The 24,581-nt window shown below is 46.5% G+C and overlaps 1 protein-coding gene across 2 annotated transcripts in view; it reads right to left on the reverse strand.

Annotated features, from left to right (window-relative positions):
- Window positions 1-24,581, reverse strand: part of Zfyve26 (zinc finger FYVE-type containing 26) — a 69,445-nt gene that overhangs the window by 30,777 nt on the left and 14,087 nt on the right. Inside the window, exons 11-28 of one of the 2 annotated variants that reach the window (XM_021178746.2) lie at window positions 22,423-23,031; window positions 22,106-22,192; window positions 21,154-21,222; window positions 20,456-20,607; window positions 18,090-18,291; window positions 16,913-17,176; window positions 15,607-15,726; window positions 15,343-15,507; window positions 14,111-14,329; window positions 12,854-12,956; window positions 10,160-10,902; window positions 8,213-8,409; window positions 7,546-7,650; window positions 6,167-6,289; window positions 5,634-5,810; window positions 3,628-3,874; window positions 2,844-2,945; window positions 76-239 (exon numbers count right to left, since the gene is read on the reverse strand). In XM_021178746.2, coding sequence (XP_021034405.1) covers window positions 76-239; window positions 2,844-2,945; window positions 3,628-3,874; window positions 5,634-5,810; window positions 6,167-6,289; window positions 7,546-7,650; window positions 8,213-8,409; window positions 10,160-10,902; window positions 12,854-12,956; window positions 14,111-14,329; window positions 15,343-15,507; window positions 15,607-15,726; window positions 16,913-17,176; window positions 18,090-18,291; window positions 20,456-20,607; window positions 21,154-21,222; window positions 22,106-22,192; window positions 22,423-23,031 — 3,848 coding nt within the window. The remainder of the gene's footprint in view (window positions 1-75; window positions 240-2,843; window positions 2,946-3,627; window positions 3,875-5,633; window positions 5,811-6,166; window positions 6,290-7,545; window positions 7,651-8,212; window positions 8,410-10,159; window positions 10,903-12,853; window positions 12,957-14,110; window positions 14,330-15,342; window positions 15,508-15,606; window positions 15,727-16,912; window positions 17,177-18,089; window positions 18,292-20,455; window positions 20,608-21,153; window positions 21,223-22,105; window positions 22,193-22,422; window positions 23,032-24,581) is intronic. The other variant, XM_021178747.2, reaches the window with a different exon arrangement.

Genomic DNA, 24,581 nt, shown 5'->3' on the forward strand with positions numbered 1-24,581 from the left:
CTGAGAACTCAAACTCACAACCTGGCACTCTGCTTTTCTCTCCCTGGGGTGATGCTGAGGGCAGAGGCTGCTTACCATAGTGAAGCGCTCTCTGCAGCAGACCATGCAGACACTCTCAGTCTCATCTGGGACCCACTGATCCCTGGCAGGGGGTGTTTCTGGGGGCACGAACTCCACTGGCGGCTGAGTCTGAGGGAACGCTCTCTCCTTGGGACTGGGGGAACGGACTAAGGCACTTCCTGGAGTAAGAAGTCAGAGAAAAAGCTTGTCAACATTCCAGCTCATCGGCGAAGGAGAGACAGAATTTGACCAGTCACAAGACTCTACTGGAATGATAGAGCTAGGTGCTTGGTGACTGTTTGAGTCACAAAACAGAGACAGGGGACATTGTGTACCCATCCCCCAAGATGAAAATACACAATAAAATGGGTCAAATATAGTTAATAAAAACCACTAAGCCTGGATGGGGGTGGGGGTTGGGAGTGAGGGTTCAGTGGGTAGAAGGTGTTTGCTGCCAAACCTGAAGGTCTGAGTTTGATCCCTGGGACCCACACTGGTAGAGGGAGAGAATCAACTCCTGCAAGTTGATCTCAACACATATTCTATCGAACACATACTATGCCCATATCAAGATGAGCTTTAGAACTACCAATGCACTAGAAACTTAGGAGACACAGACCCTCATTGTCCTAAGGAGGCAATCAGCAAAACTTAGCATGTGGGCCAGGGGTGGTGGCACACGCTTTTGATCCCAGCACTCAAGAGGCAGGGGTAGGCAGGTCTCTGAGTTCTAGGTCAGCCTGGTTTACATAGTAAGTTCCAGGATAGCCAAGACTCAACGGGGAAAAAAATTCAGTATATGGAACTAATGATCTAATTTCCTTAATAAATAAAAGAGAGGGGGAAGGAGAAAAAAGATGGGCTGACCAATTAGTTAGGCTTAAGAGACATTTTAGGCAAATGTCACATGTGGATGCTATTTGGAACTGGATTTAGAAACAACAACAAAAAAATTGTAAACAAAAAAATAACAACTTTACCTGACAACTGGGGATATTTCAATATCAGCTAGATAGTTCATAATTATCATTATTCGTTTGTTTTTTTAGATCTAATAATGACATTGTGGTTTGCTTTTTTTAAAGACTTCATTTTATTTTACATTATGTATCTGTGTGTGGGTGTATACACATGTGGGCACAGGTGTCCACAGAATCCAGAAGAGGGTGTTAATTCCTCTGCAGCTGGAGTCACCACCAATTGTGAGTCGCCCTGTGTGGGTTCTGGGAACTGTGCGATCTTCTGCAACAGAAGTGCATGTTCTTGGCTGCTGAGCCATCTCTCCAGCCTCCAATGGTTTGATTCTATAAGTGTTTGGCTTTTGGAAGTTTGTAACAACATACTTAACATGTGAAATAACGTATATCTGGGATTTGTGTGGGACAACCCATTAAACACACACACACACACACACAAAGCTTCTCAGGCAATGCCTTATGGTATCTAAGGAGATTTCTTATTGTCTGGAGGAGCAATTTTACTACCAGCAGGGAAACTGAACTGAACGGAACTGAAAGCACAGTGATTCTTAACAGCACCCAGAGCCCTGTTCTCCTGACCGTTTGGCTAAACAACTGCTGAGCCTTTCCTGAATATGGGTTATTGTGCATGGTCTTGGAGACTGGGAGAGAAGGGTACTGAAGAAAGGTGACCAAAGCACAGCTGAGGCCTCCAGGGAGCTTGTCCCTTGTGTGGGACAATAGAACTTTCACGATGGCTAAATATAGTTACTCCTCATCACTAACAGACTCCATATTTACCGTGTTGTCTAGCCACTAAATATGTCACTTCAGAATCAACACTCTTATCCTGCTAGTTTTTGTCAACTTGGCCCAAACTAGAATCACATGGGAAGAGAGATCCTCAATTAAACGACTGCCTCCATCAGACTGCCTGTGGGCATATCTGTTGGGCATTTTCTTGATTAATAATTGGCGTATGTGTGTGTGTGTGTGTGTCTGTCCGTCTGGCCCCACTGTGCCACCCCTGGGCAGTTGGTCCTGGATTGTATAAGAAAGCAAGCTGGTGAACTGGGTGATGGTGATGCACACTTTTAATCCCAGTACTTGGGAGGCAGAGACAGGCAGATCTCTGTGATTTTGAGGCCAGCCTGGTCTACAGAGCTGGTTCCAAGACAGTCCGAGAAGCAAACTAAGAGATTCAAAACCCACATTTCTACTGCTTTTACAGCTACATATGGGCATGTGTGGACTGGAGAACTTTTGAGTCATCCAACATTAGGTTCTCAGTAGAGGTTGTTTAAGGTGACATTCTTGTCTCAGCTTTCACATGGTGGTGATGAGGGTATGGAAATGATAGGGGGCAGGTCAGGGCTGGGCGAGGACTCTGGTTCCACACCAACGGACAGACTTAGAATTCCACCGTGGGTAACTGTTAATGAGTCACTTCTGGGCCTCTTTTTTCTTTGTAAGATAAAGAACAAAGAATCTGCTAGGATGAGTTACTTTGTCAGATTTTAATAAGATAAAGTATAGAAGGAGTGTGACTGTGGTGTGTGTGTGTGTGTGTGTGTGTGTGTGTGTGTACAAATGCCCATATTCATGTAGCTTCGTCCTCTGGGAGCAACAGCTCAGGGTTCACTGATGCGCTGTCTGCAGAGTCGTTTATAGGCACCCTGTTATAGATGATGAGAGTCAGCTATAGGATGAATCTACTGGGAAGTAAGAAGCTTGCAATAAATTATGAAAAAAAAAAAAAAGAGTTTCTTAAGTGGAAATGAAGAGTGAGCGAGAGAACGAGAAAGTCAGAAGAGCGGTTCTCACCAGGAGCAGCAGCCGTGGAGAACTCAGCTGACGATGACCTAGACAGGGTCTCTGAGTCTGAAGCTTGGTGGACAGGCTCCTGGAGGTGAATCATGGAATCTGCTGAGAGAGAGAGACAAAGAGCTGGCAAAACACTGCTCTACCACAAGCATCTTTATTAAGCTACATGCTTAGCTGGAACATCTGCTGGTTTTGTTGATTATTGTAACATGATTATATTAAATATAAAACAATGGTAAAAAAAAAAAAAAAAAAAACAACCCTGTAAGCCCAAGGTGTATACCTCTTCCTCAAATTAAACAACAAAAAAAAAACCAACAACAAAAACAAGTCATGTTTAAGGCACATGAGAGAGTGGAGCAGATTTCTCAAAATAAATCTAAAAACGCCAAGAGAGAAGCAGAAGCAGCTTAAACGGTGCCCCTGGAGGCCAGGGAGCTGGCCGGGAGCATTCAGACTGGTTTCTTTTCTTCATTCTAGGAGAAGGTGAATCAGCTCACATACAACTGATGTCTGACATGACCCTGGAAATGAAGTGTGTCCCCCATAAAAACGATAGCACTTATGAGTCCACTGTCAAGGCCAGGCGTCTGGCTTCCCACACCTTTGTGCTATCAGACATGTAGCATCTGGCCCTTCTCCTAAGATCCAGATCTTTCCTAAGTACCACACAGCTGAATCTCCTGAGGATCCCTTCAGTTAGTAGGGAGAGGAGATGGAACCCAAGAGCAGCATGGCATTTCTTCTTCCGTGTACCACTGCTGTCTAGCACGCTGTCAGTCACCTGATCGTTTCTCTCTCAGAGGGTACGGGAGGTCCAGGGCTTTCCCTGCGTATCTGGAAAGCAACGAGTCAACTTCGTCGAGGGTGAAGCCGATGTCTTGCCCAGCCAGCAGCTGGTGCAGAGTCTGCACGGCCGTGGTGGCCCAATCCACCTTCATGTTCATCAGCAGTTGCTCTAACATGAGCAGAGGGCTGGAGGGCAAACGGGCATAGCTGGCCCGGTGCTGTTCAGGCAGAGTCAGAAGAACCTGTTTACAGGGTAGTGCAGAGAAAAGAGCACATAAACCTCAGGAGACTCTTGCTATTCTTGCAGAGAAGTGACAGGGTTAAAGTGAAAGGGTTAAAGCACTACTGCATTTGGGAAGCAAGGCTGAACTTCTAAGTCCTCTGGGTGGCAAATGAGAAGTGTCCTAAGGGCCTTTACATAGACAAGAGGTTGCTAATCTTTTTCTGTAAGAGGCAAGAGAGTATATATTTTAGTGTTTAGGATTTAAAACCCGCTCAGCTCTGCTGATGTAGCACAAAGGCCAGCATAGGCAAATATATAAATGAATTAATGGATGGATATGACCTGTTCCAATACAACCTGGTTTTCAGAAATAGGCTGAGGGCTAGCTCTGAGCTACAGGCAGCAACCAGTGGGCACCCTGGCCTAGCCCCTCCAGGCATGGTTGAGTGTTGCCTAACCCCAGATGCTATCATTCTATGTGAAGTTTTGGTTAGAATGGACAACACAAAGTGATGCTGGCAGCTCCAGTGTCCTAGTCATGAAAAGACGGATCTAAATGCCCTTTAGTGGTCAGGATCACTAATGAGGCACTAGTCCTGTTCTGCTTACTACCCCCTGTCTCCAATTAATTAAGTGATGTGAATCAAAAAGAAGAGCTGAGCCTGGTGGGCTACACCTGACAGCCCAGCACACGGAAGGTGGAGGTAGAAGGATTGGCAATAGACTCAGTTATGTAGAGTTTGAAGCCAGCCTGGGCCTCCAAAAACAGACAGACAGCTAAGACCTAGCAAACCAAAACTTCCCACAAAACCAACCAACCAACCAACCAACCAACCAACCAACCAACCAACCAACCAACAACAAAATGAAAGAAGGAAAAGAATCTTTCTCTTCAGGGTAAGGCTACGTCACTGGCTCCCTCGGTACTTTGACTTATCTGAGGGGGCAGTGTATATGAGAAGTGAATTAGAAAAGAGTCAGAGGGTCTTGTCTCCAAACCCTGCACTACTGAATTACTTAGTCTTATTTGTCATTGTTTTTTAATTGGTGTCTCCCCCTTACTTTCTCATATAATTACTGAGGCAAATAATCTTCTTCCACCAGTTTAGACTATTTTCCACACAGACATTTTAATTTTAAAATTTATGCATGTGCACGTGTGTGTGTGTGCGCACATGCTTGTCTATACATGCACCCCATGCATGCAATGCCTGTGGAGGCCTGAAGAGGATATCTGATGGAACTGGAGTTACAGGTTGTTGTGAGCAGCCTCATGTGGGTGTTGGGAACTGAACCCAAGTCCTCTGTAAGATCAGCCAGTGCTCTTAATCTTAACCATTGGGCCAACTCCAGCCCTCCAAGTAGTAGTTTTAAATCCTTACATCCAAATCCTTTTGGAAGAGAACTAACTAGTCCTTATTCCATGGCCATTTTCAACTGGTCTTGTTTGAATGTTGACTACCAATATTTTTGAAACAGTCAGTGATCCTAATACATGGTCAGCCTTGAAAAACAATGATATAGCAGGTCCCATAGAAAGCCCAAGGACAGCTTGAGAGGACTGGGCAAACCTCTCTTCAGAGGGAGAACAGAAAGTATGACAAGTCCTAGGATACTCAATCATCACGAGGTGAACTGTCGGGTAACGATTCCATAGAGCACAGGCCAAGGCAGGCAGGTGCCTGGCACGAGGGCTTACACAAGGGCAGATTCTGAGGTAGAAGTGAGGCCAGATGTCTCTGTGAAGCATCGTTTCCTCAGACCGCTTCCCTCCTCACCTTAGATCCCATGTACAGTGCCTGGATCTCACGGTGTCGGTCAGTGGTCAGCTCTCCATAGAAGTGGGAGGTGAGGTAGTTGGCCAAGAAGTGTGACGTGGCTAAGCTAGGGTGCTGGTCGAGGGACCTCTCTGTGACTTCAAGGCACATGGTGGGATCAGGGATTCGTTGCAGGAGCTGTAGCAGAGGATAGAAAAGGAGGTGAGACAGACTTACAGAATTCTCAAGCTGGCCTTGCTTGGTGTGAGAATATCTAGGTTCATCTATTTGGGGCTAATTGTGTTTCTTGACTCATTTGTTGCCACCCCCATGCTTTCCTAATGAGCCGTGGCTTTGAGAGGACCCAAATGCTCCATGTGGCACCTAAGGCAAGCCTAGGATCCTACCTCGAAATAAATGTAAGTGGCCCTGAAGCATGGAAGGGGCAGGTCTGCAATGGCAAATACCTTGCATAGAACTCAGTAGGAAATAAGTCACCTGAGTTGAGTCACCTCGCCCTCCCCGGATGAGAAGTGTGAAGCAGCAGAGCTTACTTGAAGAGCCTTGTCATGCTCTCTTCTTTCTAGCAGGTGGAGAAGATGCTTGTGATGCAGGCTGACCAGGTGCTCTCTTGGAATGGGGTACAGACGCCCCCACTCCTCACATAGTTCATACTCCTGGGAGGAAACACACACCTTCAGTCAGTTCCTTTAAATTACTAGCTGTTGGGGCTGGGGAGATGGCTTAGTGGTTAAGAGCATCGGCTACTCTTCCATGGAGCCTTGGGTTCCATTCCCAGTACCACATGGCAGCTCACACCTGGACTCCAGTTCCAGAGTATCTGGTACCCTTACACAGAGGTACATGCAGGCAAAATACCAATGCACATGAGATAAAAATAAATCTTTAAAAAGTTTACAGTAATACAACCTTTGCTTGTAGCATTCTATTTTGGTGTTTTTGTTTTGTTTTGTTCTGTTTTTTGTTTGAGACAGGGTCTCTCTATGTGAGCCCTGGCTGTTCTGGAACTTGCCATGTAGACCAGGCTGGCCTCATTGCATAGATCACCTGTATCTGCCTCCGAGTGATGGGATTAAAAGTGTGCACCATTGTGTTCTGCTTCTGAACACTGCCAAACTACCCCAGTGTGCTGCTGTCTGGGATGCTCACTGTGCCTCTGCTTGGGCCTGCCTTCTTCACCATGATCCTTTGCTTTCCAGGTGACGACGGTCAGGTGCCCTGTCTGACTCTGGGCTAAATTCTGTCACTTGATATTTCCTGTTGCATCGCTGTGGGACGCATCTTACACTGCCTTTCCCCCTAAGATGTGAGCCACTCAAGAGCAAGGACTAAGCTTAATTATCTTTGCCTTACCACCTTTTAGCACAGTGCTCAGCAACATTTATTAAATGTTTCTTAAATAAACATCTACATTGTGACCTTTGATTTTTCAGCTGCTTAAAAGGCAGATTACAGTGCCAAAATGGACAATAAACTCAGAAAAGTGATTCGTATTCATGCATGGAAGTGCTACTTGGATCAGTAAGATACCACCCTAGCGGCAAGAAAAAAAGAAAAAAAAATGACACTATAAAGAGTTGGCAATGATATGGAACAGTGAGAATAAAGCTGCGACATCTGCTTTGCTGAGAGACCTGATTTCATCCTGGTAGAAAGGATGCTCATGTAAACAGCAATTCTGTGTGCAGGTACATTCTGCATGCAGTGTGGGAGATTTCACAGAGGAATACTACTGTGACAGTATTATCCTAGCTCTCGATGTGTTGCCAAATCTCACAATCAAAAGAAACAAAGATTATACTGTAGTTATATAAAATATGTGGACACTGATACGTGCAGAGAGCTCTATCCACATGACCAGGTAAGGAGCTATAGCCTGGGAAGAGGATGAATCCATCCTGGAAAATGGTACCTGTGAATCCAGCATCATGTCCATGACAGCCGATGGGTCTTCAGCACAGCAGCTCCTCAGGGTCTGCCAGTCACACCACACTGGGGGATCCTGTAAACCTAGGATCTGAGGAAAGACAGGCAGACCCATAAACCAGCTGGCAGCTGTTCCCTCCATGAATGCATCTAGAGTATGTCCATGGAAGGGCCGTCCCTGGAGCTCTGCCCCAGCATCAAGCTGTCTGAACTTTCCAGGAAAGAGGGGGAAGAAAACGAGCAAAGGATGTCAAGAGACAATAAACCTCTCTAGGAGTTAAATAGGGGGAAAAGTCTGACCAGCAGTCAGGACAGGATGTTCTCACTGCTGAGGACAGTCAGGCCCCCTGAGGTCACCTGTCCCCAGTTTCTCCATCTCAAAACTCTACCCAAGATGTTCTTCCAGTCTGAATGTTCTGTGGACCATCCTTCCCACAGCCTTTTAGGGTGAAAACTGCTCAAGAGGCACAGAAAGAGCTTCCCCCTTACCATGTGCACCTTGTCTAGTGAGCTCCAGGCTCTGTTCTAGGCCACAGGGGAAGGTTCGCACGTATTGTATACCAGTTATACAGCTGACCTCCTGGCTCTGGCTCCCTGAGCCTCATCAGCTTGGAATCTTCCACTTTCCTCTACTCCAACGCCACAGGCTTTACCTTCTGATAGACCCGCAGCTCCATTAGCTTCCTCTGCAGCTCAGATTTCAGTTCTTCTTGGACAGTCATGTCTGAAACACAGTAGGCCAGGATCTCCAGGCAGGACTCCAGGGGCCACTTGTCCACAAACCGAAGGGCCAGCTGACTTCTCAGGGATGCATCCTTCACAGGAAACAGGTACTGCCAACCTTCCTTGTCTATAAGACAAAACAATGTTCAAGGGCAGCAAGCCTGACCTGAAGGAGCTTAAAGGCCCAACTAAGAGGGCTTTGTTTTAACTTATGACACAGGAGCTTGGAGGGTCCTTCCAATCCATGTGACTGGAACTAGGTTTATACCTGGAACCATTACATGACAGAGAGATATCTTCTACTCCCAGTGTCCCTTTATGCAAGCCTGTCACAGTCATGGCACCTTCTGAAGGGAGGGGAGGAGAAAGGACCAAGGAAGGAGAGGAAAGGATGAAAGGCAGAGAGGAAAGCAAACTTCTAATATTTTGTTCTGCTGCCCATCTTGTCAAACTCTTCTTGTCAGTAGGGCTTTTGTGCTCCCTGCAATTTCCACTCTGCATCCCATATATAAAATATTGTACATAAAAAAGCATCATTCTTTAAATATCCTGTCACTAAGTAGAACTCTCTCTGTTTCATAAATCTGATCTTAGAAACACAAAAAACATAGACCCCAAACAATTGATATCATACAGTTCTTTTAGTGGATTTCTTAACTTTCTGTACAGCACATCTGGTGCTTGCTCTCTCCAGTGGAGCACTACAGCTCACTGGCTTTCTATTTTGATTATATATGAAAATCTCTTCTATTTACTTTTTTGGTGTGTGTGCGTGCGCGCGTGTGCATGAGATTAGAAGTTGATGTTGGCTATCTTTTTTTTTGGTTTTTTGAGACAGGGTTTCTCTGTATAGCCCTGGCTGTCCTTGAACTCAGAAATCTGACTGCCTCTGCCTCCCGAGTGCTAGGATTAAAGGCATGTACCACCACGCCCGGCTATTGGCTATCTTTTATTGCTCTCCTCCTTAGTTTTTTAAAAATTTTATGTTTATTATTATTTGTGTGTGCGTGTGATATGTGTACATAGTACAACTGCACACATACCCTAGCAGAGGTCAGTCTTGGGAATTGGTTCTCTCCTACTTTTATGACAGTTCTGGGGTTCAAACTTAGATCACTGCACTTGGTGGCAAGCACTTTTACCAGCTGAACCAACTCACTGGCCTCAGACCTTAGTTTTGAGACAGTGTCTTTCATCGACCTGGAGCATGTTGCTTTGGCTTGACTGGCTGGCCAGCTAGCCCCTAGGATCTACTTGTCTTTGTCTCCCAAGTGCTGGACCACACGTGGCTTTTCTGTGGTGCTGCGGATCCACGCTTAGATCCTCATGCTTGAGCAGCAAGAACTTTACTCGCCTCGCCATCTTCCTTGTCCCTCGTTTTGTTTTGAGAAAGGCTGGCCTCAAACTTTCTTCACCTTCCCAAGGGCTGGGCTATAAGCATTGATCGCCAGGCCCAGCTCACAGTTCATCTTGCATAAGCATTTGTATTAGCATGTGGATGTTCCAGTCCCTGTCTGTACTTGTGGCTTCTGGCTGCCTTCGTGCTGCACTAGCAGAACAGCATAGCAAAGACCACATGATCTAAAAGGACTCTGCAGAAAAAGGTTGCTAAGGTCTTTTTTAAAGTTACCACTTAATTGGACTCCATCCTGGGCCTCTGAAGGCAGGCCCAGATTGTCCTTTATATACGTGACAATAATTCTGATATTCAAGATTGAAAACATTGGTTACTGGTTCTAGACACCCATTGTAAAGTGAGATTATGGTGGCGTGTCTCCCTAGAGTTGCTGTGAGGATGACCTGTGATCACAGCACAGTGAATGCCAAGTGATGTTAGTGCCGGGGGTGGGGGATGGGGGTGGGATCATCCGGCTTACCACACACAGCAGCACAGGTCAGGACCGAATCCCGTACACTGCTCAGGTCATCCAAGTCTTGCCCATACACGTCAATGAGTTGAAGGGCCCGTGGCCAATCTCTCGCCACCAAAGCTCCCTCAAAGGCCTCAGTTAGGACATCCAGGGCCAGCGGAGAATGTAGGCCCAGAAGCACAGTGGAGAGATTAGCCTGTCCACAGAGACTAGCTGCCAGACTCTGTTTTGGCTCAGAGGCTTGCTGTAGAGGCTCCCAGTTAGCCAGGAGGGCAGCCTCAAACACAGGAAACTGTTCCAGGAGGTGCTCACACTCCTGGGCTACCTTCTCTGCAGTCAGAGGTGCCTCCCTGCGACCACGCAGTTCCTTCCAAGACAGGCCGGGCTTGCTGACCTTTGTCCCTCGGGAAGCCCGTAGGCAGGCCACCATGGCCAGTATCTTTGAGCGAGATTTAAGGAAGGCCAAGGCAGAGGCGGTGAAGGCCGGGAGTGAATCCTTTGGGGAGGAATGAGACTTTTTCTCTGCTGAGGGATTTTCGCTTGGTCTAGGGGAGCCCAGCGTAGAGAGGGGCAGGCAATCCAGAAGGTGAGAGGCGTGCTCTCGAGCCAGCATGCCTAGGTGGGTCAGGAGGGACGAGGCCTGCTGGCTTTGTCGGGATAGGCAAAGAGTAAGGGGCTCACAGCAGCAGCTGACAATGACCTGTGGCACACTTAAGTTGAGATGCTCTTGGGCAAGGAGGGCTGCCAACCTGGAGGGAGAAGCAGACTGCACGTGAGGCTGAACACATAGGCACCATCACCCAGTCTTTTACAAACTCACTCATCCATTCGCTCATTTATCTTAGACTAGGTTTTACTCTATAGTCCTGGCTGGCCTCACTCTTGCTGACTTTACCTCCCGAGTGCTGGGCTTGCACACAGCTGTCACTGCATAGCAAACAGAAATCAAGGCTCTTAGTCATTCTTTTAAGAATAATCTAGGGCTGGTGAGATGGCTCAGTGGGTAAGAGCACCCAACTGCTCTTCTGAAGGTCCGAAGTTCAAATCCCAGCAACCACATGGTGGTTCACAACCACCTGTAATGAGATCTGATGCCCTCTTCTGGTGCATCTGAAGACAGCTACAGTGTATTACATGTAAAAAATAAATAAATCTTTAAAAAAAAAAAAAAGAATAATCTGAACGGCAGCTCACCAGACCCACTACGCAGCTCCTTTTCACTTCATAATCGGAGGGATCCACTCACAGCCCTCTATAGGGAGGGGGTTTTCCTACAGCTATAAAGTATTATATAACTTAATTCATCCCACCTTAGCGGACCATGGGGTCTTCTGGTCTGTTGCACATGTACTTTTCATATATGTACAACCAAGTGTCTGGATAAAGTCCCCAACATGGATTGCTACGTTAAAGGACCCATCAATTGGCTGGATTTTAAACAGCACACAAAATAATAGATTTCTTTATGGTGTTTTTATAGTTTGCTTTTGTGGACCATTCTCTGTGACTCCTCTCTATCTGCTGGCTCCCACCTCTTTCAACTTTAGTAGTTAGCCCCCTTTCTTTTCTCCTCCTCCTCACCATCCTCTTCTTCCTTCTCCTTTTCTTTCTTCTCCTCCTGCTCCTCCTCCTTCTTTCAAGACAGGGCTTCTCTGTGTTGCCCTGGCTATTCCGGAACTGACTTGGTAGACCAGGCTGCCCTCAAACTCAAAATATCTGCCTGCCTCTGCCTCCCAAATGCTGGGATTTAAGGTGTGCACCACCACCGCCTGGCTGTTCTCTTTTTGTTTTCATATCCTGTGTATCTGTATCGATCAAGCAAAGCTCTTCTTCCCATCTTGTCCTCTTTCTAGTTATATTACCTATGATCATAAAACTATATATTAATTAAAAGCTAGGTTCTGTATATGGAAAGGATATATAGTATTTGTCTTTATGAGTCTGTGTTACTTCCTTTAATATAATAATTTGACATTCACCCATTTTTCTGCCATTTCATCTTTCTTTGTAGAGAATTGGCTTCCACTGTGCACATGTAGTCCATTTTCACTGTCCACTCATCTGCTGATAAACACCCCAACTGATTGATCCCATCTCCCTGCTGTGAATAGGTCAGCAACAAACATGGCTGTGTAAGTATCTCTATGGCACGGCAGAGAGTCTGGATACACAGGAGTGGTGTAGCTAGGTCATACAGTAGTCCTGCTTTTGATTTTAGAGAAAGCACCACATTGATTTCCACAGTGGCTGTACCAGGACTGAATAAGGATCCGCGCCTCCCTCATCTGCACCAGATTCTTGTGGTCATATGCTTTTCTGATAGTAGACTGGGGTGAGGTAGGATCTCAAAGTACCTCTAATTTGCATTTCCCTGATGGTTAAAGATGTTCACTACTTTTGTAAATACTTATTGGCCATTTGTGAACAATTTTTAATCATAGTAGATAATGGTAAAATGGGTTTCCACATGGGTTATAACACTTTTTATGCCTTACAAGCAATAGTCTCAAGTCTGAGGATGCTTATTTCTCTACAGGCTCCATGACCATCATTAGCGAACCTCATCTGTCAGTGTAGAGTCACCAATAGTTTCCTACTCAGAATATACGTTAGCGGTAAGCAAGAGAGAAAGGAAGGAGGAACGTTGAATTTGAGCCTGCTATGAGAGAATAAAAGTCTTCACAAGTGAAGCTTACTTACCTGTCTGGGGGAACTTGTCTTTCAAGCAGGAGATGTGACACCAGTTGGGAAGAGCTCTGCTGCAGGAGAACAAAGGGATTTCCAACCCTGACCTCCACATGATCTGAGAGAGTAAAGAAATAAGCTTTGTTTGCCTGGCTGGGAGCAAGTGCTCAGGGCCCTGCTTCAGAGAATCGATTAGTTGTGCTGTGAGCGACAATGAAGACAGCAGAACAGTCTTCTGTTGACTCAGAGGTGGTACAGGTGGTCTCGCCATGACCCTGGACACAAGTTATTTCACATCACAGCGTTAAAGACTTCCAACCCAGACAAACTTCAGTGGCCAGTCTAGCTACCGAGCACACAATGCTCACTGCAACCTGACTGAAGTTGAAGCTGACAGTTTGAGCCTCTGTCTCTGAAATGCTCTGAAGTGTTTTGGCTCCTGGAATGTCTGCATGCACATAATGGGGTACCATGGGATAGGATCTAAGTCTAAATATTGATGTTTCATTGATCTCTTATGTACAGAACTCAAAGGTAAGATTATACTGTATTTTCATGCATCTGTGTTTTAGTCATGACCTGTTAAACTATTTATGGCATCAGGTTGGTGGTTAAAAGGTTGGGGATCTGGAAAATGTAAGATTTCAGCTTTTTATCCATTCACCTGGAATTTGCTATCAACTCAAGAAAGAATCTAGGACTCATGTCAAAAGCCTGATTTTTCCACTGGGCTCTCAAATCTACAATGGCCCCCAGTTCTGACAGACTTTTTGCTTTGTTTTGTTACAGGTTATTATATAGCCCAGACTGGATTGGAAGTCCTGATCCTTCTGCCTCTGTCCTCCAAGTTTCAGGATTAGAGGCATGTGCCACCACGCCCGGCTTCAGATATATTTTTGAGGCACCAATCCCATGAGAGGTTATTGAGGACTTCCATGAGCTGAAAAATTTTACTTTGCAGAAAGATGCGTAACATAGAGTAGTAATAAGAGATTTACAAATCTGATATCCTTGGTTATTGTGTAACCAGAAAGAACCTCTTTTTTTTTTTTTTTTTTTTTTCTCTGTGTAGCCCTGGCTGTCCTAAAACTCACTCTGTAGATCAGGCTGACCGAGAACTCACAGAGATCCACCTGCCTCTGGCTCCTGAGTGTTAGAATTCAAGGCGTGTGCTACCACTGCCTGGGTTAGAAAGAGGCTCTCAATGAAGCACTTCTCTTTCTTTCCTTAAATAACTGCCAGTCATAACTCCAAATCTTTCTCACTACTCACCAGGGTCGGAGCTCAGACTCCGGAGGAGGACGGCAGCCAGGCTGCTGCAGTAGCTGAAGAAGGCTCCCACGTAGTCAGTCTGTCTGGGGCCTGCTGGGGTCTGTCTGCCCAGCGTCTTCTGGAGGAGCTGACTTTGGATATGCACAGGGTGGGCCTCTGCCTCGGGGGCTTTCTGGGCTGCCTGCTCCACTAGGCAAGAGAGTGGAGTACTCTTGGGCTCTGTGAGGGATCCGGGCGGGAGAAGAGATGTGGCTTTATTCTAAGCTTTTAGCTTTGAGTCAATTTCTAAAAAGAAACATTCTATTTATTTATTTACTTTTTTTGTTTGTGTGTTTTTGAGACAGGGTTTCTCTGTTTAGCCCTGGCTACCCTGGAACTTGCTTGGTCTGTTGGCCAGGCTGACTTCAAACTCACAGAGATCCACCTGCCTCTGCCCCCCAAGTGCTGGGATTAAAGGCTACCCACACACATGGCTCTGTTTTTTATTTTTAGATATGTGCCTGTATATGTGAATTTGGGTGCCTGCAGAGTCCAGAAGATGTGGGACCGATTGGAGCTGGAGTTGAGGTGTTTGTGAGGCACTCAATGTGGGTGCCAGAAACTAAACTTGGGTCCTCTGGAAGAGCAAGCACTCTTAGCCACTGAGCCATCTCTCTGGCCTCTTGGCTTTGGATCAACTTGAGACCCAGTGTGTAAGCTGAGCTTTCTACATAGTACACTGGGTTTCTCCAGGACACATGTGACTGACTATGTAAGCACCACACTTAGAAGGCAGACAAACAAAACAAACAGACACACAAAACTCCCAGTTCAGCCACGTGAGCATGTGATCTCAGCCAGAGAGAGCCTGGAGTCTAGTGAAGGCAGGCTATACAGTGCTGTTTTGACCCTGCTCTCTCTGGGGTGCAACAGCTTTATGAAGGGCATATGAAGCTTTTGAGGAGGGTTGGTCAAAACTAACCCTGTACCAGCTGGGTATGTTTCTTACCAGGAGTAAAAAAAAAAAAAAAGTACCTGCTAGTAAGAGTGTCAAGTGTCCTTTCAACTGAGTTGGGGAAGAAGGAAGTGTGGTTCTGAGATGTGCCTTGCTTAGCTGGAAATGGCTGACTGAGCCCAGCTCTAGAGGGCAGAGCCTCTGCTCCAAAACGCTCATACATCCTCGGCTGTCTCATCTCCCTTTCCTGCTGCTCTTTTCTGCTTATCTATCTGTTCCTGTGCAGACAGACCTGTACCTGGCAACGCTAATGCCTCTCGCAGTGACTGCAGAGCCTGCTCCAGCTGCTGGGAAAAGCTGGTGTGGCTGGCAACGCAGTCTTCGGTGAGGCTGGGCCAGCACATCTGAAGCAGCTCAGAGATGCTGCTCCGCAGAGCGCCTCCTCCCCTTTCTTCTAGAGTCTCTGTGGAAAACATGTGGAAAGGAAGAGAGGGGAGAAAAATGTCTGCTCACCCGTTGTTCCAACCCAGGAACGGCAAAGGGGTGGAGTAAAGCAACTTACCTGATTTTGCTAGTCCCATTTGCGTAAGTGGGTAACTGAGAATTTTACTAATTTGCTGAAGGACAAATGGAAAACCTCGCATACCATCAGGATTCAGGACAACCTGGTCGAGCCTTCGACCTGAAATAGACAAAGGGAAAACTGGATTCTCAGAGGCTGATGCTCAGTTTTGCAGTTCCTTGGGTAGATCTTCTTTTCTAATAGCAATTGCTGGGTGCACACTGTGACATTTTGGATGACCACAAGCAGACCTGCTATATGGCATGCCTGAGGCTCCAGGACTACCTTCGTGAGATGCCTCAGCCGTAGACAGCAGATTCAGAATCTCTGGCATTTCTGTGGGATTTGTTGACCAAAGACAAAGGGACACTCCCTGGGGATTTGTTTTCCTGTTCTCCTCAGCCATGGGCCTGAGCTGGATTCAGTTGTCTTTACTAACTGCCCAAGGCTATCTTCATATACCTTCCCATACTCTTTCTCTAAGATAGTGGGTCTCAACCTTCCTAATGCTGTGACCCTTTAATACAGTTCCACACGTTGTGGTCACCCCTTAGTCATAACATTATTTTCATTGTTACTTCCTGATCGCAAGTTTGTCAGTGTCATGAATTGTAATATAAATATCTGATGGTTGTATGTGACCCCTATATGAAAGGGTTGTTCCAACTCTCAAAGGGGTCGTGACCCACAGGTTGAGAACCACTGCTCTAAGCATTCCGCGCACATATCCTAGGACATTTTCCCTTACCCTGGTTTACATACTCATGGCAGTCTCATCTTCACCCAGGGGAAGCCTGCCGTCTCATAGTACTTATTTCTCTGGAACCTTGGTTTTTTTAGGCCAGCAGATTGAACCCAGGGCTCCAGCATGTTGCCTCCTCACTCCACAGGTCTGTATCATTCTTAAAGTATGTTTCTTTCTTTTTACAAAGTAGTGATTGGTGGGTTCCTTTGTGGCATCTTTATGTCCTATGCCTTGAACATCCCCTCTGTTCATCCTCCTCTCTCTTCTGCTGTGTATCTCCTCTTCCCTATAAATCTAGTTACCCGTTGACTTCCTTCAACTTAATGACAAATCAGCAGAGAATTTCTCTAAATGACTACAGACTGCTGTTTCTGAATATGACGAGACACTCGATAGTTTGTACTTACGCCATTAGAATGAGGGCATTAACTAATGCTTAGTACCTTCCCCCTTTCCTCCCCTCACAGCTTCTTAAAGGTTCAATGAGCTCTTTGGCATAACTAAGAATGAATGGATGGATGGATGGATGGGAATGGAGGGAGGTGAACACCATTCACTTACCCCGGCTCTCAAGGCTGCTGCTCAGTCGCCGCTCAGCTGTTTCTAAGAGCTGTTTGCAGGTCTTCCAGAGCTGGCACTGGCAGCAAGCTAGGTCAAATGCAGCCATGGCCGGGGGACTGAGGTCTTCCAGGACTTCTCTAAGAGGCGTGGGGGTCTCCATGGGAGTAGCATTTATCCAAAAGTCCTCCTGGAGCGTGGGGATGGGGTCTTCAGAGGGGCTAAGGAGCTTGTCAGTCACATCAGAGATGGAGTAAAATACCATCCCTGGACAGGCAGCATTGGAGCAAAGCAGAAGGGTTAGGGCGATTCTAGCTACCACCTGCATTATGAAAAGAAGTTTGCCTGAGGCTCTTCTGCACAGGATCTGTGCACAATAGGCTTTCATTAGGGCCCATTCATGGAAATACTCTAAAACACATTGCTAAAAAAAAAAAAAAAACCAAAAAAACCAAAAAACACACTAGACAACATTACTGCTGTCAGAGGCCCTTTCTGTCTGAAACATTGACTCTATGTGCCTATATATGTTTTAAATAGGGGTTGGGGAGATGGCTCACTGGGTTAAGAACACTTGCTGAACAGGCACAAGGACTTGGGTATATATTTTAAGAAGGCACTGAAAAGTTTCTGGAAGTGTCTGTAAAGGCCAACCACAGGATGGTAACCTGATGTATGGAGTCTGGGGAGACAGGAGAGCTGAAAATGCGGGATGAGCTTCCGCTTTGAGAAAGAAGGAAAGGTAGCTGTTGGGGTACCCAGCTCCCACTGCTGGGAACCAGGCTGTGGCCCCCAGGCTGCAAATGTTAACAAGCGGGTTCGTTTTTTCAACTTTAGGAACAGTCATGTGATACCGCTTACTGCGGAACAACTACAGGGAGGGGAAGTCCTCCTAACAACCCTCTAAAGCCCCCGTGAGGGATTACAAGATGCACAGGGGCAGCCCTCCTGCTCTTTAGATTAAGCTGAAAGGATAAGTAGGGGTGGCGTGAGAGGGAGGGTGTGTGAAACACCTCCCCAGGGAGGCTGCGTGCAGCTGGGAATCTCTTGGAATGTGTCAGGATAGCTGGTGTCCTGCGTCCCGTTTCTGTTGACTTCTCATGAAGACCTGGGTGGTATCTTCCCTTAAGCCACCACCCCAGCTATCCCTCCAACTTTAATGTCAGCAAGGAAGACAAACCTGCTGCTGCAGCACTGCCGATGGCCTGGAGAGTTGAGCGCCCACTGCCAGTGCGCCGAATGGTGTTGTTACCCCCATCTGAATTCTGGTTTTCAATCTTATGTTCTACGCGGGCCAGCTCCTGGATTACCTCTTGGTATCGCTCTACAAACATCAGCTCCCCGGCGCTAGGTGAGGACTTTAGGTTGAACATGAGTACCACCTGTCATGGAAAGGGAAGGAGTGTGGCAGTGGTGAGTCCACAGACTCTGGGAGTATCCAGAGATAGAATGCTGGGCCAACTCATTAGACTATGGACCTAAGATGGCTATTTTACAGGACTAGAGAGCATTGGATTTTTATTTTTTCTTTTTGAGAGAGGGCTTTTCTGTGTAGCCCTGGTTGTCATGGAACTCACTTTGTAGACCAGGGTAGCCTCAATCCACCTCTCTCTGCCTCCCACGTGCTGGGATTAAAGGCATGTGCCACTATACTAAGCTGACACCAAATGTTAAGAGGCCAAATACAAAGTGGCTAAAAAAAGTCCATAAACCAATCACCAAAGGTCCAGCAGGAAATAAGCAAACGACATCAGTCATCTCAGAAGAAGCGCCTATGCAAAATACACAAGAAAATATTTTCCCGGACCAGGAATTTAATTAATGATACTGTTTCAGTTGCTGTGATGAAACACTGTGACCAAAGCAACTTGGGGAGGAAAGGGTTTATTTGGCTTACACTTCCTCAGCACTGTCCATCACTGAAGGAAGTGAGGACAGGAACGCAAGCAGGCCTGGAACCTGGGGGCAGGAGCTGATGCAGAGGCCATGGAGGGGTGCTGCTTACTGGTTTGCTCAGCCTAATTTCTTATAGAACCCACGATCACTAGCTCAGGGCTGGCTCAGCTCATCAATCACTAATAAAGAAAATGCCCTCAGGCTTACCTATAGCCTGATCCTATTGGAGCCATTTTCTCAGTTGAGACTCCCTCCTCTCTGATGTTACACACACACACACACACACACACACACACACACACACACGACTCAAGGAAAGGAAGACAAGTGTAGGGTATTTAGAGGAGAAAGCACTATGCAACTCCTAGTCCAGCTGTTTGAGAAGCAAGAACAACAGAACAGTGAGATCCAGGATCTATTTCTGATCCAGGAGTGTAACTCATTGTGAGACCCCTGGTTCAATCCATGGCACTACAAAAACAAAAAGATTTGGTGGGGTGGAGGGATCACCTTTCTTGTCCAGAGGTTCCTCTTTATTAAAGTAAGAACTCTTAAAAGGTACAGTGGGGATTAAGGAAAGATCATCTTTTTTTTTTTTTTTTTTTGGTTTTTCAAGACAGGGTTTCTCTGGGTAGCCCTGGCTGTCCTAGAACTCACTTTGTAGACCAGGCTGGCCTCGAACTCAGAAATCCGCCTGCCTCTGCCTCCCGAGTGCTGGAATTAAAGGTGTGCGCCACCACGCCCAGCAGGAAAGATCATCTTAGCATAGAATTTCCCCTAGATCTGCTTAACAACTGAAGTCACACCATAGAAAATTCTAACCTAAACACTTGGTCAGGGACTAGCATTAAGTTTTAAAAAATGCACTGAGAGTTTGAAGCATAAGTGGTACTTAATGCTATTGAGTTTAAACAACACACATGGTTCCTGCATTTCTCATGACTTCTGTATAATCTTCTTAGCCTTACCTTGAGGTGGGAAAAGCAGGAATTATACTGAGCTACAACTGTCCATGGAGGATCAAGGCTTGGAAAGCTTGAGTCTTTTGAATGCTATTTTCCTTACATATCTGCAGGGCACTCTAGTTTGCTACTTCTATGCTATATGGTGAATGAGCTGTTTATTACCAAAAGTTATCTGCATTGTGGTTTTTTTTTTTTTCAAGACAGGGTTTCTCTGTGTAGCCCTGGTTGTCCTAGAACTTGCTTTGTAGACCAGGCTGGCCTCAAACTCAGAGATCCACCTGCTTCTGCCTCCCTTGTGTGGAGATTAAAGGTGTGCATTACCATGACCAACTCTGATTTTTAACTATATAAAAACACAGATATGTTTACAAAAGTATGAAGAAAGAAACAAAAGTTTCGCTGTTATGAGGTAGGAGATTGTGGCTACTGTATTTTGTTAACACGCCACTTCTCTTAGGAACACAAATAACTCAATGCCTCTAAGCCTGCAGTGCTAAGCACGGGGCCTGTACACACAGACACATTCCTTTCTACTTCTTCTGCTCAGTGGGACCTCTTGCAAGCACCCCCCAAGTACTTTTGATGTCACATACATTTAGCTTTCCCTGAGGCTGGAGGCGACAACCAGTTAGGGGCTCACTTAGCATGCTTTACCATGATGAGGTGTGGCTATGGCTCTGCTTACCTGATGGGCTTCTGCAAAGTTCCCCCTGAGGATACAGGATGCCAGCAGAGACTCCGGCGTGGAGAACATCATGGGAATGATCGAACTCTGAGGTTGGGGCTGAAACCGGCTGTCTGACTCCACCTGCCCAGACACAGCACTCAGACTCCCTTCTGTTCGGGTGTAAGGATGTTGGAGACATTAAGGAAAAAAACAAACAAACCAAAGTTGTCATCTCTCCATATTCCTAGTTTCTATAAAAGGTTTGCAAATGACTTTTTATTGTTGTTGTTTATTCTAGAACTTACTCTGTAGTCCATGCTGTTCTTAAACTTACAGAGATCTGATCGCCCCTGCCTACCACATGCTGGGATTAAAGGCGTGCACCACCACTGCCTGGGTTAAAAAGAGCCTCTTAATGAAGTACTTCTCTTTTTTCTTTCCCTAAATAACTGCCAGTCATGTCTTCATGTACGAAGGGCAAACATGTATTACCATCTTAGAATATAAGTACCAACTGCCTTCCTTGAGCCTTTGTCTTACTACTGGGCGACTTAACCAAGGAAGAGAGCCTTTTCCCCTTTCCCAGCTGACATCTGCTGCTATCTGCAAGAATAAACCTTGAACAGAGCTTCAGTTCTAGTGTTTGCAGCACAGGGCATGGCAAGGGTGCATGAGGGCAAGCTGTCTGCAGGTGGCAGCAGCTGGGACGCACACACCTGAAGTACTTGTGCTCAGCTCGCTACTTGTCCCTTCCAGGGATGGGTTGGAGCCTTTTTCCCGGCCATCTAGAGGTAATAGATGGAAAATTTAGTCAGCAACTCCTTATAGCGTACAAAGTGTGAAGTCAGACTACAAGTCAAAATCTAGGCGGACTGAGGCTAAAGAGCAAGTACAGGATAGCAGTTTATACCAATGGCTTTTACCATGTGGGGTCTTAAGAGTCCTGGGAGCTTGTGACCAACATCTGAAGAGAAAGTACTAGTGATAGTTTGGTAAAATCATGATCAGGCAACAATGAGGTGCAAAGAAGGGGTTGGGACATTTTCTGACACAGAGGATGTGTCTTGAGATATGAAAAGGGAGGAAATAAAGAGCCAGCCGTGGCCTGCAGAAGGCTGCCCAGGGGAAATGATGCTCAGTGCCAATGGAGGCTGTCTGTCCCTCAGTGTGACCTTATGAAGGCCGTGTCACCCACCAACGGTGTCCCCTTGGCCCACTGCTGAGGCAGCCCTGTGGAAAGGAACCACTGTGGAGAAAAGGAAATGGAGTGCACACTCGTGAGCTGGGTGACTCAGGTGGACGCAGACTCTGCCTGTGTCCCAAGCCAACCAGCTGAGAAGCATCAGAGCTGAGTGACACCACCACCACCACGCAGTTTCCCAGGTTTCTCTCGTGTCAACCTTCGCCTACCCAGAGTGTCTACAACCTGTGCATGCCTGTGTGTGTGTGTGTGTGTGTGTGTGTGAATATGTGAAAGGATGTGTACATTGTGTTGCATGGAAAATTTTCTGCATGGCTGTGTAAGAAACTGTCAAGAGCTGACTGTGGGAGTGGGAAGATGCTTTTGTGTTTCTGACCATATGCTCAGCTTAAAGGAACGGACAAGCACTGGCATGCCTCTCTGTCAGGTGAATGGGAACAAGGCTTGACAAGAGTTCTTTTGATCACCTGCCCGGGTCCTTCTGGTCCGACGACCTCGGCGGAGACTAGAATGCCTCGTGGCAATGGGCCGGTATCTTCGGGAAAGTTGCTCTTCTGAAACAGCAAACACAGGCACGGTGAGCAGCTTTGATCTGACCATTGTGGAAACAGGCGGGGTGATCTTCATTAAGCAGATCCCAAGATCTGCAGCACTGCCCTGGGCTGCTATGGTCGTATGTCTCAGATTAGGGTGTGGTTCCCACATGCCTGCCCCTTGTCCACATTGCTGGGTCTTTTCTCCTTTCCTACTTTCTAGACTTTCTAGTTCTGACCCCTCTTCTCACCTGAGCCCTGGTTGCTCGTTACCACTTTGTACCGCCACTGTGCCTCGGAGAGAACCTTTGAGAACCTGTGCAGGCGGCTCTGAAGTCCATCTCTGGCCGCTGAACAGCTCTGGTCTTCCGGCAGCTTTGTCTCCTCGGGAGTGCAGTGGCTGCTAATTTCACTGAGCTGTTCCTGAAGAAGGCTGAGGAATGCTCCTATTGCAAACTCATCGGCCAGGAATCCATTCACGCCACTAGTAAAGTGCTTCAGATCCAAAAAGCTGTGCTTGTGAGGCCCTGGTGAACTGTCTTTTGGTTCTACCTTTGGACAGTTGGGCACTGTATGAGCAGGGTTCCTGGGTCCCATGGAAGCCCGCTCTGACCTCCTCTCTGTTGCAGCTATGTGCTGAGGGCTCTCTGATGGGGACCTCAAACCCAAGGGGCCTTTCCCCTCAATGTCCTCGTCCTCGGCATAGTCCTCAGGCAGGTGAGGCTCTGGGTGAAGGTCGGCAGAGGTAATGAGGAGCAATGAGAAGATGTTTTCCAGAATTTCCAGGCACAGAGAGGCGGGGATGCTGTGTAAATACTGTCGGCACCTGGCCAGGTATGTTGGGAAGAGATGTGAAGCACCTAAGAATGGACGAGGAAGAGATAAGGGAGAGCAACATGAAAAAGCAGAGCCACTGAACAATGCCATGCTTATGCTCTTACACGATCACAATCTTTCTTATCTATGACAAAGGCTTCCTCCATATTTCAGTTCTAGGGATTAAGGTAACATGGGCTCCTTATCATAATCTCAATTCAACTTTAACCTCCCACTATGCTTAAAGAGGACCTTAGGCTGCCTAGGTCTCTCATTTCACAAGAATGTGGTGGTGCAATTCTGATCCCAGCATTCTGGAGGCTAAGGCAGGAGGGGTGCCACAAGTTCAAGGCCAGCCTGAGCTATAGAATGAAACTGCCCTAACAAAGGAGAGGCTGGAGAGATGGTTCTGTGGTTAAGAGCACTGGCTGCTTTTCTAGGGGACATGGGTTTGATTCCCTACATCTATATGATGGCTCACAGTCTCTGTATCTCCAGTTCTGAGGAGGTTTGATGCTGTTTTCTGTTCTCTGTGGACACCAGGCATGCGTATAATACACAGAGACATGCAGGCAAAACAGCCATATATATTTAAAAAAAGAATCTAAAAAAATTAAAAGAAGAGGAGGAGGAGGGAAAGGAGGGTAAGGAGGAGGGGAGGGAGGGGGCAGAGCTAAACATGGTAGTTCATGCCTGTAACCCAGTGTTGGGAGGCTTCTGAGGTTGAGGCCAGACTAGGCTACATCAATTTCCATTTGAACTGACTACACAGTATGACTTAGGAAGGAAGGAAGAATGGAAAGGAAAAGAAAAACAATCGTATGTTCTACTTGGAGTACTGTTACTTAATACTAAGCTTCAATTTATATTTCACACACATAAATGTATACATATATAAAGATATAAGCTGCATACTGAAGTTTAAACCAAAGTTGATAAGAAACATTATTCTTTCTTTCTTTCTTTTGTTTGTTTGTTTACATAGACAGGTTTACTGGGAAGCTGTTCTCAGATGAGTTTACCAGCCCCAAGGATGGAAGCCAGGGAAGTCACCATGGGGAGAGAGGTGGTGGGAGGGGGAAGAGAAAGATCATGTGAGCAGAGAGAGAAGAGAGAGACAGAGTGTGTGTGTGTGTGTGTGTGTGTGTGTGTGTGTGTGTGAAAGAGAGAGGGGGGGAGAGGGAGAGGGAGAATTATTTATGTATTTTATGTATGTGGGTGCTTCGTCAGCATGCACATTTGTACATCAGAAGAGGGCATTGCATCCCATGGGACTATAGTTACAGACAATTATACACTGCCATGTGTGCTGGGAACTGAACTCAGGGCCTATAGAAGAGCAGCCAGTGCTTTTTGTTCTGTTTTTGTTTTTTTGAGACAGGGTTTCTCTGTGCATGCCTGGCTGTCCTTGAACTCACTCTGTAGACCAGGCTGGCCTCGAACTCAGAAATTCTCCTGCCTCTGCCTCCTGAGTGCTGGGATTAAACATGTGTACCACCACAGCCCAACCACAGAGTCATCTCTCCAGCCTCTGAAATGCTATTCTCACTGTGGTGTCTAGCTACAGAAAGAAAAACATCTGGCAAATACTATG

The sequence above is a fragment of the Mus caroli genome, chromosome 12, assembly GCF_900094665.2.
Source record: "Mus caroli chromosome 12, CAROLI_EIJ_v1.1, whole genome shotgun sequence".
Classification (NCBI taxonomy): Eukaryota; Metazoa; Chordata; class Mammalia; order Rodentia; family Muridae; genus Mus; species Mus caroli.